This window comes from Culex quinquefasciatus, chromosome 3, assembly GCF_015732765.1.
Source record: "Culex quinquefasciatus strain JHB chromosome 3, VPISU_Cqui_1.0_pri_paternal, whole genome shotgun sequence".
In the NCBI taxonomy this organism is placed as follows: Eukaryota; Metazoa; Arthropoda; class Insecta; order Diptera; family Culicidae; genus Culex; species Culex quinquefasciatus.
In genome coordinates this window covers 83,898,557-83,915,486 of record NC_051863.1, presented here as the reverse complement: position 1 = coordinate 83,915,486, position 16,930 = coordinate 83,898,557, and the positions used below count along the sequence as shown (strand labels likewise).

Below are 16,930 nucleotides of genomic sequence, written 5' to 3'. Positions count from 1 at the left end.
TTTGGTGTATAACTTTCCAATATTTGTTTGATTTTTCTATGAGAAAACTGTAAATTTAGAAAAAGATAGTAATCTGGACTATTTGGCAAGAAAGTCTGTCAAAAATCAATAAAAATTGTTGAATATACGTTAACACATCTGTTATCAACTATATAACTGGTTATTTCCTTGATATATACAGAAACTCATTTTTCGTGTTCAAAAACATGTTTTTAAAGAAAAAGGTCACAATTTTGCGCGCCCAAAATTTGATGTTCATTATTTTAAAGCAAAAATTTTCTCGTCTTTTGCAATCAGTTTCATTAAGATTGATGCAGGGAATCATGAGAAATAAGCGATTTTGTTCTTCAATCTAGCTGAAAGGAATACGATTTTTGGCAAGTAACCTCATTTTGGCGCCACCTACATTTGAAACACAGTCGTGCTGCAAAACCTCAATTTTAAAGCACAAAAATTTTTCTCGTTTTCTCGCAGCGCGACTGTGTTTCAAATGAAGGTGGCGCCAAAATGAGGTTACTTGCCAAAAATCGTATTCCTTTCTGCTGGATTGAAGAACAAAATCGCTTATTTCTCATGATTCCCTGCATCGATCTTAATGAAACTGGTTACAAAAGACGAGAAAATTTTGCAAAATAATGAACATCAATTTTTGGGCAAAATGTGAACCTTTTTAAAACATGTTTTGGAACACGAAAATGATTTCCCCACTATATAATGAAATAAACAGTTATATAGTTGATAACAATGTGGTAACATATCAACAATTTTCATTGATTTTTGACAGACTTTCTTGCCAAATAGTCAAATTACTATCTTTTTCTAAATATACAGTTTCCTCATGAAAAATCAAACAAATATTGAAAGTTATACACAAATTGTGGAAATAATCCAATCCGCATAAATTTATAAAAATATTGATTTTGAAGGTACAAACACATTTTTTCGAAAAATCATAAGTTTACGCTATTTGTTCATAGGTGGTGTGTCTGGTGTGTCTTTTACATTTGATTACTTTCAACTTTTGCAACATTTAACTCAAGTTATCCAAAATTTCACAATTAATCACTACAAAACACCACGCATTATGATCGTTAGCGAAATTGCCACACTTTGCAATAGCCACGGCAATACCACACTTATCGGAAAATGTTGGATTTTTCATTACAAACGCATTTTTTCGGTTCTATCCCATTCCCCAGAATGGTCCATTCCCCAGAAACTCATTCCCCAGAAAAGTTTTATTTTTATTATGAATGTACTTTATTTCAAAAAATGATCAGTTTTAAAGTGTGAAGTGTTTAGATTTCGCCTTTATTGTGATAACTGCTGACAAAAGTTACATTTTCCCTTCTTTAAAGAAGAGATAACTCTCTTGACTGTCTGCCGAAAGTTTAATTTTCACTTTAAAGTAGATTTTTCCCTTCTTTAAAGAAGGGAAAACACTGTTGGCTTGTGATGATTTTTTCTTCAGAAGTTTTCCCTAGTAAAGAGAGTTTTCCCTTCTTAAATAATAAAAAAAAAGTGTCGGCAGTTATCACAAGTCGAGAAGGCTTTTTTAAACCGATTCTAAAAATGAATTAATGTTTAATATCATTATGCCAATTGACCATTATGCGCCATTATGCAAAATTATGGTATGCCAAACGGCGCTATACTAAATGGCATTGTATCAAATGGGAAACATAACATGTTTTTCAAGGTCATAAATATGTCTGGGGAATGGGTCATTCTGGGTTAAGGAGTAGAGCGGGCTTTGCGTTGCGACCACGCTCCATACACAAACACATTAAAAAAAAACTGCAGAACCCAACCCTTGAGACATGTGAGACATCCACGAAAAGTATAAATATATTTTTCATACTACACACAAGACCAATAACAGTTTATTCACATTATATCCTTACAAAGTATTCCAAAAGACGTAATGCTAAATTTTTCGGAAGTCAATTGCAACCAAACTCAAACTCCGAAAATTTCACGAAAAAGATATCTAACGGACAACAATTTTATGTTTACTGACACTAACGCAAAAGATGTTTGAAATTAAAGTTATGTCCTCAATCCGACTTTTTTGGTCGTCCCCGACGCTTGACTTTGCTTGATGGTTCGTCTAAAAAAAAAAAAATGAGGAAAAATGCCATTTATAAACGATGCACGATTTAAGCTTAACTAAAAGACTCACCAGTTTCCTCGGATATGGTCTCGAGCGTAAGCTTTCTTGAAGGACTTTCAGTTTCGATGCTCTCCGCATCACTGCCGCCTTCCTTTCTCGAAGACGCTGTGGACCGGGTCGAGCGGGCCCTTCCGGTGAACGGAGGTTTTGCCTTACCCCGGGTTGCGGAAACTTTCCCCTTCTGACTGGTGCGCGAACGTTTCGAGCTGTTGCTCGCATTCGACACGACCGACTCCGATTCACTGTCCTGAGAAGGATCGGCGAGCGGGACGTTTTCCGCATCTTCGGCAATTGTGCCGATTTTACGGACGATTTCGAGCGATTTTTCTATGACGGCCGATTGGTGACGAGTGAGGCGACGTTTTGTCGTGTACTCTGCGAACGATTCTTCCTGGGCTTTTGGCGGGGACGATGGGTTGGGGGCGTCCTCTTCCGATATTGCTGGTTGCACGGATGCGGGTTTGCGGCGCAGGCTGCGGCGGCTGCTAACGCTAACGTTTGATATTTCGGACCGGGCGTCGTCCTGCGTCGAGAAGCTGTCGTTGGCTTTGCTTGGCGAAGCGTGAACTGGCTCGACTGTTTCCGCGTGGAACGTCTCGGAGAGTCTTCGCCGTCTTGTGGGGGTGCTGGTTAGCAGTTCTTTTGCTAGCGATGAAGCTCTCGTTGACCGTCTGCTGGGCGTTAGGGTTGCGGTATCGGGAGTCGACGCTTGTAGATTGTTCATTGACGAATGCCGCTTGGCCTTGATGAGCGGCGTGCTTGGTGGGGACGCAGTGTCTTGTGGCACAACCGAGGAGGCTCGTGTCGCCCGCTTGCTGGGCGTAGCTTCCGTTTCCTCGATCTTTTCCATGGCGGACATTCGTCTTGTTTTGATATTACTTCTGGGAGTCGACGTTGAAGCATCGCCACTATCAACCGAAAGCCGTCTGGATCTTCGCGGTGTTGCCGGAGTATTTGACTCGAGGGATGATGTTTTGGCAAGTTGCTTCGAAACAATGTCCCAAAGTGGCGGTTGCTGTTCTGGGCTGGTCGTTACTCGCGAACTTGGTCCTTCCAAGGGATCAACTGAATCTGTGATTTTGCGCTCAGGCTCCACAGCAGCTGGTACAGGTTCTTCTTCAGCTTGCTCCGACCCGGACAGCGGTTCATCAACTCGCAACGGTTCCGCAAGTTGGCCAGTGGACAAATTAAGTGCAGCAGAGTCGTCACTTTCGTCGCTTTTACTGTTTTTTCTGTTTGCTCCATGGGCTTCGTCCGGTTTAACTGAAAGGTTCATCGCCGGAATGTCCACTTCGTGGGCATTCTTCGGTTTGCCCAAAAACTTTTCATCCGCCTTGGTTTTGAACGACTCCTCTCTAGAAGGTGAAATCAACTTGATTTCTGCGTCCTGCATCGGTTGATCCTGCCGCTCGTTTCCAACGACCGAAAGGTCTCTTGCGCTGCTGCTACTAGACGGTTCCGGAGTTCTTTCGCGGTGTTCCTCCTCAACAACTGCATCTTCCTGTGGAATGGTTAAATCCTGTGCTTGATGTTTGTTTGTTCCACAGTCGGGACTTTGCCGTTCGGCAGGTGGAGTGGTTTCCGGTTCACCTCCCTCCGCGTTTGATTCGGCTGATGAAGTTGTTGTAGAAACCTGAGCTTCAGACGATGCTGGTTCGTCCGTTTCCGGGTCCGGGTTTTGTTGCTCCATGATGACATCCGGTACAGTGTCCGAATAAAAATCGGCATAATTCGCATTTGCTACACCGCCGGCCGACGGATTATCCGCATGACCTGCTGCACTCACGGCCACCTCAGATCTACCACGGTTCATGGTTATAGTGCCCGCGATAGAGGAATCTTTTCCATCGTCGTTGTCGTCCGAAGAGTCATCATCGCTGCTTTCGGGGTCACTCTGGTACTCCGGTTTCTCGGAACTGCTCGAAATATCAATGATCTCCTCGACCGACGCCTCACTGTTTTGAACATCATCTTCCTCTACCTCGTCCAGATCCGACTCACCGTACTTTAATTCTTCGTCGTCGTCGCCATCATCCCCAGTGGATGATTCCGCCACATCTATTTCCTCCTCATCCGCACTGTCGCTGCTTTCACTAGAAATAAATAAGTGGTAAAAAAAGTTCTGAAGACAGATCTATAAATACCCACTCTGTGCTAGTTTTGTCCAACACAACCAGCTCGCCAAAGTCCTCTGGATCAACTTCAGTCGGCTCATCGACGACCACCTCTCCCAGTTCCTCCGGAACTTTCACTGCAACGGCAGTCTCATCCCCTACCGAAAAGGTCGGTTCTTCCACGACTGAAGCAACTTGATCGCAATCAGACTGAATGGCACCACCTTCCTTGCCCGCTGCCTCATCAATCATCTCAACGTACTCTTCCTCCTCCTTTGGTGGCGGAGACGGCGTCGTCGATGCCAGTTCTGCTTCCATCGCTTTCCGGGCGTTTGCTTCTAGCACCAACCTGCCAAGCGGTTTCCGACCACCGAACGCCTTCTGAACCGGTGCTTCAACCTCCTCCTCCTCGACAGCACTGTCCATCGGTTCATCGGGCTCGGATGCATGCTTGCTGGACGAATCGTCATCCACGTTGTCGTCCTCGATGATGATGGCAATGTTGTTCTCGACCGGAGTGACCGACCGTGAGCGACTGTGGATCGAGGGTCGTCTCTTGGGACCGCTGGACAGAAAACTGGACCCGTCTTCATCGCCAAACATAACTACCGAACCTTCCGGGAGAAGAACTCGTCGTTTGAAACGAGCGATACGTCCGCCGGTTCGTCGGTTGCTTTCACCACCGAAGCAGCAATCGCAAACGATGGCTGGCTTTTTCGACCTGCGGCGATTCTGGCAAATCAAATCGCAGCACCTTCTCTTCGGACCTGTCGTGCCACCGCGTAGCACCGAAACGGAAACCGATGCCGGCGAAACGCTTTTTCGGTGGACAAAACTTTGCACCGACGTTGTCGAGCGGAGAATTCCGTGCGGTGTGTAAGAGCTGACACTCTCCGGGGAGGGTGGATTGTACGGTTGTCGTTTTTGCACCAGCGGCGTAGTGAGTTGCGCGGACGGCGATCGGCTGAGCGACTTTTCCGAGGAGGCGGCGAAGGTTTTGCTGGTAAAGTTGAAGCTTGGCTTTGTTGGGCGAAACTCGGTGAGGACACTTTTGGGGGCAACCAGTGAGGTCTGGTACGAAGCGATAGTGTCCGTGTCCAGCTTGCGGCGCTTTCTAGGCTTCTCGTAGTCGACGAATATCTCGCTGGGTTTGGACTTGGATTCGCCCTCCGGAATGTCGTCGTCCAACTTCCGTTTGGGCTTCTTCGCTTCCAGCTTAATTGGATAGCACACGTTGCTGCTTTTGATCTGCGAACGAAACTGGAACATGCCTAGGCCGGGTCTCTCCAGGAACGGCTGAGCGTGTTCGATCGGTTCGGCAGCCTCCTTGATGGAAATTATCGACTTGTGGTAAATGCGGCTCCGATAATCTGCCCTGCCACGAATCAACCGTGAGCTGAGCGGTTCCGCGTACGGTGCCTTCGAGGGTTTCAACTCTTTATGCTCTGCGTACGCCAGATAAGACAAGTGCTGCGTGGTCGGTTCCAGTGCCGCATGGTAAAGAGTCAACGCTTCCCGGAGCGCTTCCAAGTTGTACTCAACCGATCGCTTCCGTCCGAGCTTCTCAATCATGTGAACTGCTTCGACAAAGTCAAGCTTCTGCAGAAGATGCATAAAATGAACGTTATCTGCCATCGGTTGGCTCGTTTTCGTCAGATATTCTCGCAGGATACGTGTCTCTTCGTCAGTCAGCGCCAAACCCAGCAAAACCTCGTACTTGGTCGATTTCAGCATTCCTTCAAAGAAATACTGCAGCAGGTTGGTGTCGTGCTTTGAGCGTTGAAGTTTAAACGCTTCCGAGATAAGATTGTTTTCCAGCAGCGACTTTAGCTCTAGAAATGGTGAAATTGGCATGCCTGGTGCACGAAGGACACGTAACGCCAAGTGAGGTGAGTCGTATCTCAACAACGCCGCTATAAGGAACTCCCGCTGCCAGGTGGGAAACTGTTCACTCTGGGATATTGGCGAAAGAAGTTCTTCGATGGCGCACTAGCGAGCGAAAAAAAAACAGCAAATTAGAACAAAATTGACGCATCTCTCTCTCTCTCTCTCTCTCTCTCTCTCTCTCTCTCTCACATCAATGTTTCCGTGGTCCAAAAACCAAAACGCTTGGGTACGCTTAATAATTGCGGAATTCAGCTTGAACACAGACGGAAATTTGATCAGATTTTGCACGATACCACCATATCTAAAAAAAAAAGAAAAAGATATTTCCCCCATCACACCACTGTCACCAGCTGCTATGGACACCAATTACCTGCCGTCGCTCAGCACCGCAGTCATGTCCATAAATGTGTAGCACAGCAGAACGTATTTGGCCTCGACGCTAACGTTCGGGATGAGCAGCGCCCGGAGCAAGTTTTGCATCGAGTTTGGCGGGTAGACGCCGGTGGCGTTGTTCTCCAGCCAAACCTTTCGCAGCGCTTCCGACTTGAACTCACGCTCGATAAAGTTATCGATAAACAGATACTTGCAGCTTTGATCTTCCACCCCAGCAGCATTGGCTCCGTCCACGGGCTGCTGTTTGTCGCACAGCATGGTGCGCTGCGAGGCAAAGTACGTACGGATGGCCACGTACGGAAATGGAACGAGAAGAAATTCGTCCGAGAGGTTTACCCCGTCGATGTTGCCCTCGGGCAGGAGGCCGACATTTAGGAGCCATTGCACCACTTCCTGATAGTCGGCCGCCAGCTGGATCGATGCGCCTTGGGATGTGAGGTTTTTGTATACTTTCTCCGGGATGTACTGCTTGCACTGCACCAAGATAACATCGTACAGCTTGGCCAGTTGTTTCAGCTGCCGCGAGCAGTGCAGCAGCGTTTTTTGCGTGCCACAGTCAATGCGTCGACCCGAAATGTCAAACAACGTTACGCACATCATATTGCTCAGCTCTTTCAGTGCCTTTGCGCGGCTCCAAATCCAGTTGGTCAGCGTGGACAGTGATACGCCTTCGCCCGGTTCCTGTCCGAGGTGGCTTCCGTCGGCCCAGCTGACGGCACACTCGCGTAGTAACGAGCCACAATTGTACTCCAACGCGACCGAGAGGATAAATTCCCGCTGGACGTCCACGGGAGTGTCCACCGTGTAGTTGTAATCAATAAACTGTGGAATAAGTGCCGCTCGTAGCATAACCTGATACAGCTTGCCGGGGTTCATCACCGCAGACGAACCCATTTGTTCGAGATATTCGAGAATTTTGTTCTGAAGTCCGATCCAGTGGTAACGAGCGCAGCTGCCGTTGTTCAGCGTCATGATGTCTGTAAATAAGGCAAACAGTTGAATCGAAATGCGGTAATGACTACTGAAGTTTGCCTACCGAAACTAAGAGAATTTGGATAGAAATGCTCCTCCGGACGTTGGATCGAGTTGAACGGGATCAGAGAGTCTACCATCAGTCGGGTGTTCATTGCGACATCCTTCACGCTGAAGAATACGGTATGGTTCAGCTCGTGTCTCCAGTCACAGGAGAATGGCATCTCAGCCTTATACCATTGGTTCAGATCAAAAACCAGAATATTGGTCGACCTGTCCGAGGTGACCCAGCTGAGCACGCACAACGTCAAAACCTCTTCCTCTTGGCTAACATTTTTCATGATCGATTGCACGCCAAGCGGGAAGCTTCCCTTATCATAGCAGGACACGTTTAATCGAGGACTGCACGAGATGAACCGTTCGTAAACATGTCCTTCTGGTTCCGCGTACTTTTCTTCGTACATAAGCGTATGCAGCACGGCAAACGCACCCTCAACGCCAGCATGGAACGTCCAGATGTACACGCAAGCCTTCGGATCATTGGTTGGCTCTACCAAATTCATACTTATAACGGGACTGTCCTCAATTGGCGGATTAGCCACGTGAAGTATGCGCAACTCCAGAAGATCGTACAACACCATCCGGCCATCGGCATAACCAACGGCAATTGCCATAAGGGAAGGCAAATCCAGGAGCGCAATCACGGGACTACTCTCCTCGTCGGTGCATTCCAGCTGCAACCCAAAGTAGACTTCCCGTTGCCGAACCAGCTCGTGATTTGTGGCCACATCGACATTTGCAAACTCAACGTGACACTGGTTCTTATCCAGCCGGTTCATTACCTGTCGCTGGCCGAAAAATGCCGTCATTTCATATCGAAGGCACGCGTCAATCAACAGCACCTTCCCCGAAACTGTCCCAACCGCGATGCAACCGTTGAACGAAGAAACGCGTCCTCTACCGTACGAAGCTTTGCTAACCGGTTGCACGCTGGATATCTTTTCATTCACATCGATCCGTCCCAAAACACGGGCACCCTGAATCGTCATAACGAAGACTGCTCCGGCGTTACCGTACAGCTGAATCCCTACGGCGATAAGGTACGAACCCACCTCCGACTGTTCCATCCCGTGGACATTGCAGATGGTGCAATTCCGCGTCCGGGAATCGCTCTCAAAATTATGCGACAAGAGTTTTTCGCCACTCCGCGTACAGACCACGTCCAGGTGGGCTCCTTTCGCGACCCACGCGTACAGCCCATCCGCCAAAAATCCTCCGAGGCCTGCGGTAGAGAAAAAATCTTCTTTGAATCAAAATGTTCGTTTTTAGCCGACAACCCCTCAAGCTTACTGGTTTGTCCCGCTGCTTCTTCTTCATCTCCGACGCCGGCCTGATTTTGCTGCTGCTGTTGCTCCAAATTAATCCGAACAACGCCCTTTAGCTCCAGATGAATGTCGCTGGACCACATTGCCGTTGGTGTGCCGAATGAGAGTAGGCAATATTTATCTGAACAACTATTTCGCACGGAAACACATCAATAATTTAAAGAACAACAGCACAAAATTGTCCGCAAAAAATACTAGCGCGGCGGATGACAGATTATTACGGACAATGACAGCTGTCGTTTGACATACACTGTAACTGAAAATCGCACTTTGCTGAGTTCGTTTTCGCACCTCCCGATTTTTTTAGTTCAACTACGATTACACTTTTTTTGCGTAATCGCAGTCGAACTGAAAAAATCGTATGAAAAAGTGCGAATTCGAACCACGGGGATGCTACACTGAAAAAAACCAACATAGCAAGTTCACATGCTTTTTCACGTGAGCTAATCCAAAAACTAACACAATGAATTAACATGCTTTTCCTTTGACTTAGACATGACTTTCATTATAAATGCAAGTGAAAACCGCGTCAGCTACACCGATCTTGATCCATTCTTTTTTCATGGGATTTTCATCCCAGATTCACGTGAATTGCACTTCGATTCACCCCAATCGACTTTTCCTTTAGGTTTCAAGTGAATTTCACGTTACTATCGAATGTTTTGATATTGAAGTTCGAAAAGAAAAAAATAGTCTCAGTCAAGATGGCCACTCACTTTAAATCTGAGTCAGAGCTCTCGCGTTTAAATTGGATTATTTGCCAGAAAAGAGGTTCTTTTTTCCCCAAATTGTGGCAGGATTATTTCTAAAACTATGGTAAGTATTTTCTAAATATTTCTTTGGACAACAATTTATGCCTAACCATTTTTTAAAACATATTTCCAGGGAATTTTCGTCTGCTTCTCGCCGCCGCTGCCTCAATTTTTTTTGAAGTACATATTTGAATATATATTTTTTTTTGTGGATGATGACTGACCCCCATCGAGGCATGTTGGATCCGGAAATGTCCAAGGAGACCCGCTAGGGTCCCGGTGTGTGGCGCAGAGCACGGTTTGCTGCTCATACGGAGAGCATTTTTTGTGTGAAGTGTGAATGAAAAAGTGACGTGTGTTCTCGAAGAAGACTAAAAGTGTAATATATATTTAAAAAATAAATGGAAAACTAATGAATGCACGAAATGCATTTTTATTTCAAAACATGAATATAAAAAAGAAAAAGAAAAGGTTACCAAAAATCTTCACTTGAAAAGCAGTTGAAAAACATTTGATTTTAAAGTGAAATCCATTTAATTTTCATAAGCATTTCTTATGAAAGTCACGTGAAACGACACATGAAGCTAACGTGATTTTCACTAGGTATGAACATGCAGCGCGATGAAAATTTTCTATGTGATTTACACATGACTTTCACATGCAAAGTGGTATGGGGCAGATTCATGTGTAAAACATGTAATATTACTATGGGCCTTTCTTTCAGTGTGGTCGAAGTGAATTTGACGTACCCAAACAGACACGAGTTTGACGTATCCAAACGAGCATTTGCCTTTACGCCCAGCAAAACTTATCAGTGTTGCCAAGCTCAAAACATACGTTGCCAGATCGATTTAGCAAACTTAGACCAGTCTCCCTATTTAGGGTCTCTACTAAAACATATCAAAAATTAAAAAAATTGAAAATAGTGTTTTTTTTTGTAAATCAAGTTTTAGTGACAAAAAGTTCAATTAAAAATCACCATTTTTTTTACCGTGTATCATTTTTTTCAGTGTAGTCCTTATCCATACCTACAAATTTGCCGAAGACACCAAATCGATCAAAAAATTCCTTCAAAAGATACAGATTTTCGAATTTTCAGCTGCCAAATTTGTATGGAAATTTATATGGACAAACTAATGATGGAAAATGGCTTCTTTGGGCATACCGAAGGCACAAAAAAAAAGTTTCAACCGGATTAAAATATGCAAAAAAAATCGAATCACCGAAATCTCAGAGAATTGCTCCTTTCTGAAAAGTTGGATTGTTCTAAAAAGTTTGTTCAATGCTTATATTGTTACTAGATGTTATTACTAATGTTAACAACCAACAACGGAACCTTCAAATCATTTAGAGGCTTGGTGGTGGAAGTGTTACATTAAAATCCACTTGGGGGCAGAATGGACCTCCCTTTGTTTTGATGCTTATTTGTAAAAATACTGTCTGATTACAACATATTAACTCTTTATTCAAAAATGTTTGTTTCAGTAAGTGACTATTTTTTTATAAAAGTAATCAAACTTCATGGAAACTATGTTAGAAATGTCCCTTAAGTCACTTCTTATCTCCCTTCAACGTTGTATTAGAAGAAATGCAAAGAAATGGCATGTTTTCTAAGGTGGCCCATTCTGCCCCGCACCCTGGAAAAGCAGTCGAAAAACATTTTTTTTTTAAATTGCATCAAAAATTTTCATCAACGAAGTATCACTGACGAACTGACGTCAGGTCAAAACAAAAACATTTTTGAAAGTGGTTGGTGTGAGGAACGAGACTGAGCTTAATTTGTTGCTAGTATGGATTTTAGAGTGGTGAAACCTCGGGTGAAACTATTTTCGGACACTATAGGAAAGGGTAGTGTGATGAGCAAACATAACACAATCCGTATTTGAGCCAAGGTGTTAAGGCTTTGTTTTATTGGGCTGGGAAAAATAAATATGTCAACAAATGAAATGCCAATTTGAATCGAGCCCCTGTTTTAGCAATATTGTTTTCTTTAATCCTTTTATAACCAAATGAATTGCTTGCTTTCCGCCATCAGAGTGAATACTTTTGATTTGTTTTTTTTTTTCTGTGCAAGCTAGCATCTACTGCAGGCGTAGAATACTTGCAAATGCTTTTTTCGACCATTGTTGCGTTTTTGCACAAAGTCAACTTTTTTTTTTTAATTGTTTAGTTACCTTTGTTCTGTGGTTCACCAACCCCTACCCTATAAAATTGGTTTGCGCTAAGAATAGGACAAAGAGCTGTGCTGCTGAAGTTTTAGTGAATGTTTTTGGTGGATAGTTAAATTTCATGTCAACATTATTGCGTTATCACTATTATTTTCCTATATATCGTGTTTGATGCTTTTGCAAATGTGGCTTTTGCAGGCTAGAATATTGTGTATTAACTTTTATTTTATTCGGATATTATCATAGCAGCGGTTTCTAGTTTGATTTGTGTTTAATCCTTGATAATATTCTTCTTTAGGTGCTCCTTATAGTCCAGGATGTTACCGTTCCATTTTGTGACTTTGCCATTCTCGCAAATCCAGATTTCGTTCGCGACCTAAAATATGAGAAAAAAAATTTAAAAAAAAAAATAAGCTAGTACATTATGATGCTTACCTGGTTGATAAGCCGGAAATCGTGGCTAACGAGTACAAGGCCACCCTCGAAATCGTTGATAGCTTCGGCCAGCGCGTCAATGGTCTCCATGTCCAAGTGATTAGTAGGTTCATCAAGCAGCAGCAGATGAGGCTTCTTCCATGCCAAGTAAGCAAACACCACGCGGCATCGCTGTCCGTCCGACAGTTGTCGAATGGGACAAACCTGTTGACGGCCAGTAAGTCCATAGCGACCGATGATCTTACGCATTTCTTCTCGCTCCACCACTTCTGGGAAAGATTTCAACATGTAATCCAAGGGGCTCATGTCCATGTCAAGCAATTCGTGCAAGTGCTGATGATATCTAGCGATGCGCAAATGTGAGTTCTTGCGGATCATTCCGGACGTAGGCACAAGATCTCCATACAGCAGTTTCAGCAGCGTACTCTTGCCAGCTCCGTTGGGTCCGACCAAAGCCAACCTGGTGTCCAGATCAATACCAAACTCAAGATTTTTATAGATGTGCGGAGTTTTTTCATTGTATCGGAAGCTGACGTTCTGTACCATGATGACAGGCGGCGGAATTGTACCGCAAGACGGAAAACAAAAGTTAAGCTGCTTGTCGTCGACGGCCTTTTCGGTTAAACCTTGGGCCATCATTTTGGCAAGGGTCTTTTCCTTTGATTGCGCCTGACGAGCTAGCTTGGCGGATCCGTGACCAAAACGAGCAATGTAGTTCTTCATATGGGCTATCTGATCTTGCTCCCAGTTGTATTGCTTCATTTGGTTTTCCAACAGTTCCATTCGCGTCTTGACAAATTGTTCGTAGTTACCCGTGAAGTATTTCAGCCGTTTTTGTGTCATGTGGACAATGTTGGTGCAAACGCCGTTTAGGAAATCTTGCGAGTGGGAAATAATGACAAGAATACGTTTGTAGGTCTTCAATTCTTCCTCCAACCACACGCAAGCGTCCAGATCAAGATGGTTTGTAGGTTCGTCCAGCAGCAAGAGATGGGGTTTCACGTACAGCGCACGTGCCAGTGCGATTCGCATACGCCAACCTCCGGAAAAGTCCTTGGCGGCTTTTTCCTGCATCTCTTTGCTGAAACCCAAACCGTGCAAAAGTCAGGAAGCTTTCGCTTCCGCACAATCCGCTGACATTTCATCCAGACGATCGTAAATATCCATGAGCCGTTCCTGGGACTCGTCATCTTCCTGGTCAACCAACTCGTCGGCCATTTTCTCCAGCTTGATGCGTTCCGCGTCCACCTCCATGACGCACTGGAGCGCACTCTTGGAGCTGGCTAAATTGGATAATTAAAAAAAAAAAAACAACTATAGCATGGGTCTAAACTACAACAGGAATCTCGCAGGATCGTAGACGCAACCGCAAGTTTTGAACACAAGCAAATCAATTTGAATTTTTACATTGACAATGTTGCGGTTCTGCGATTCTGTATCAAAAACGCAGGACGCAGTTCGCAAGTTCTAAATTTTAAAGTATATGAAAATTTTCGCAGGATTTCTTAGAGAGTTAAGCATGATCAAACTTTCTTATGTAGGGGAAAGTGGAGGAATTTTAACAAGCTAAGGAAATGCTCGTTATAACCCATTAAAAACGTTGAAAAATCTGTCAGATTTTTTAATAATCATCTTATTTCAGGTCTTGACTAAGACTTTGATAGAGCAAGTTTTTAAAAAATCCAGGTTTTTAATGTAAAAAAATGATTTCAAATTTTTTGATTTTCCGTACTTTCTACTCAACTAGTGGGCAAGACGAACAACCAGTTGGGGCAAGAGGAACAATGCATGAAACAACATGTTAATTTGCTAACAATTGAACTTTTATCACTTAGAAACATCAGATTAAAATGTATTTGAAACTTTCTTTGATTTTTTGATTAAAGAAAAATAGCGAAAAAAAACTGAAAAAGAGGATAAATAGTAAATATTCATAATATCAATATATTTTGTATGGACAATTATTTTTTAACGATTGTTTATCTGTTTTTAAGTACTTTTATGTATTTATTTCCTAATAAAATATTTTGTTGCAGCAATTCGTAATTTTTTCCATACTAAAAATCCATATGGTACACTTGCCCCACCTGAACAAGATTTTTTAAAAGCTCTCAACAAAAATAACCAAAAGTTAAATCATACTTTATCACAGGTGCAAGTCATTAGTAAGAACACTACTCATCTAGGAAAAATAGCATTTTGATAGAATGAGCCTTAAAACTAGAGGTGGGCAAAAAAAGAGCGAGCCGCTCAAAGAGCCGATTCACTGAAAAGAGCGAAAGAACCGTGGCTCACAAAAAAAGAACCGCGGTTCTTTTTTAAACTTCAGTCTTTGGAAAGAACCGGCCCAACATGGCATGATTTTTGTTATAAATATAATTTATTGAATTTTCAAAAAATGTAGTATTAAATTTGTTTTTGAAAATTGAAAATGCAATTTCAAATATTTCAATGCCTATAAAAAAACCAAAAAAAAATGATTTTTTTAAACAACATGAAATTATTTTTCACTTTACAACTGATTATAAATTAAAGTACTACTGGAATACAAATTTGAGCATTTCAAATTGCATAATATTATCAAAAATCTTCTGAATAGTTTAGAGATTTTGAAAAAAAACCTTCTGTCCAAATCAACTTGAGCGTTTATAGACTTTATCAATTAAATCAGAATGTGGAAAAGAGTTCACAGAGAATGTTTTCTCCAAATAAAATATCAGCATTAGTTCAATTCTTGCAGAAATAAACGCAATTTTAAAATTAATAGCAATTTTTCCAATCTCAGATTTAAGTTTGGATGCCATTCAATTACTCGAATGTTTCGGTTCGAGTAGAAATCTTTACATAGAGACCAATGGTTTTCAAGGACATCTTCTCGTTTTCAGTTTTAATTTTATTATCAAATAATTTGTAAAAGTCCAGTGTGAAATAACTTTTAAAATCATACGATTCTTAAAAAAAAAAAACATTTTCATCAACATTTTTAAAAAGAGCGAAAGAGCCGTTCAAAAGAGCCGTTCAAAAGAGCGGCTCTTTTTAATGAGCGAACGAAAACGAACCCTAAACCTTATTTTGTACTTTCCAAATATTATAATAAAACCAAAGTTTTGAAAAAACTTCATTAAATCTTATGCTCCGTGTGGTTTACGTCGTTTTGGCGGTTATGTGTTAGTAGAATCAGCTAATTGCATTGCTAGCAACAATTCCTCATACTAGAAATAATCAAAATGGTAAAAATCATGACCGTACGAATGATTCCTCTTGCTCCATATGGTCGTCTTGCCCCACCTTCCCCTATGTATGATCCCCATACCCGCGGGTAACTTGGTCTTGAAACACACACCGCTAGATGAACAATTCGAGTATCTTATACTCAGAAATTAATAATAAAATGCTCTGAAAAATAATAAAATAAAATAAAAACGAAATCTACAAAAAGGGCATCCCTGCAATTCTCTCGTCACGTTCCACTTGAATCTTCCCTTTTCTTGAGTTCTTTTTAATCTGCCTTGATCAGCAGAGCTTTCGGCAGTGGACCTGGTACCGCACGATGTACAGCAAGCAACACACGACAGGATCAGCCATCAAATACATCCCCGATGCCGTCCTGGATGTTATATGGCAGGAACTGGACCCACAGGAACGCTTGAGTTATTGACCACTTCACGATTGTTGTTCCCTTGTCGTGGAATCGAATTTCTCATGTCCATGAAAATAACTTCCGATTCACTTCCACTGTAAATGTCTGGCACCAGAATAACTTGTAACAAGATCGTCGTATTTTAACTTATTTTACACATTCATGCATTTTAGTACAGAATATGGTGCTAACATTGTCATTGTAGAAGATCAGATTGATTTGTATGTGATCAAAACTTGCGGTTGCGTCTGCGATCCTGCGAGTTTCCTGTTGTAGATCAGGCTCTACTGCATTCGGTGGGACAAGACATTATTACCTGGAATCTCCCGGGTCAAGTGGAAGATGTCGATGTGGTCCGGAATGGGAACCTCACGGTTTCCCAACACCGCCAGCAGAGAGGATTTACCACATCCGTTGGCTCCGAGCAAACCGTAACGACGGCCACAGTTCAACTCGAGCATGGTATCTTGCAGCATTTCACTACCGAAGAACGTGATGGAAAAGTTGGCAATCTTGATGTCCCGGGAGCGTGGATGCACGGCCAGCGACCCGGTGCAGGCTCTGGCCTCCGCGTTGATTCGCGCCTCTTCATCCAACTTGGCGCAAAGTGCCTCTGCAAGAAAAAAAAAAGTCAATATTTTACAGCAAAACAGATCAACCTTGAACTCTAGAAACAGATCGGCCAATCTTACCTTCCTCGGTCATCTCGGCCGTTCCGTTGGTCGCACCGTTGGTCGTGGCCTTGTCATCCTTTTGGAGCCTTGCACAAGGGTGATCTTCTTGTTGCGTCCTTTTTGCTTCTTGTCGGGAGCCATCGTGGTTGCTTTGGTAGTGGAAAAACACTGGAAAACGAATTGAAAATTATTTGTGTGCTTCCACCTACTGCGATTCAAAACTGCACGGAAGCAGCTGTTCTGCTTTTCCCCCTGCAGGTAGTGAAGAAAGTGGTTTTAGAGACAGAGAAAAGATGAGTCAAATCGAAGCTTTCTCAACGCGGCCTGCTGTTGCCTA

The 16,930-nt window shown here is 43.1% G+C and overlaps 2 protein-coding genes across 2 annotated transcripts; both read right to left on the bottom strand.

Moving 5' to 3' along the window:
- Positions 1-1,851: 1,851 nt before the first annotated feature.
- Positions 1,852-9,154, bottom strand: LOC6034042 (protein ELYS homolog). The gene is given in 10 exon segments (XM_038260100.1): positions 1,852-2,110; positions 2,183-4,266; positions 4,322-4,910; positions 4,913-4,999; positions 5,002-5,074; positions 5,077-6,276; positions 6,364-6,475; positions 6,545-7,544; positions 7,604-8,821; positions 8,890-9,154. Coding segments are annotated over 10 exon segments (6,534 nt in total). The 5' UTR covers positions 9,008-9,154; the 3' UTR covers positions 1,852-2,057.
- A 2,566-nt stretch (positions 9,155-11,720) lies between these two features.
- LOC6034041 (ATP-binding cassette sub-family F member 2) lies at positions 11,721-16,761 on the bottom strand. Its single transcript, XM_001844369.2, is given in 5 exon segments — positions 11,721-12,220; positions 12,280-13,562; positions 16,236-16,532; positions 16,612-16,666; positions 16,669-16,761. Coding segments are annotated over 5 exon segments (1,806 nt in total). The 5' UTR covers positions 16,735-16,761; the 3' UTR covers positions 11,721-12,115.
- Between the last annotated feature and the right edge of the window lie 169 nt (positions 16,762-16,930).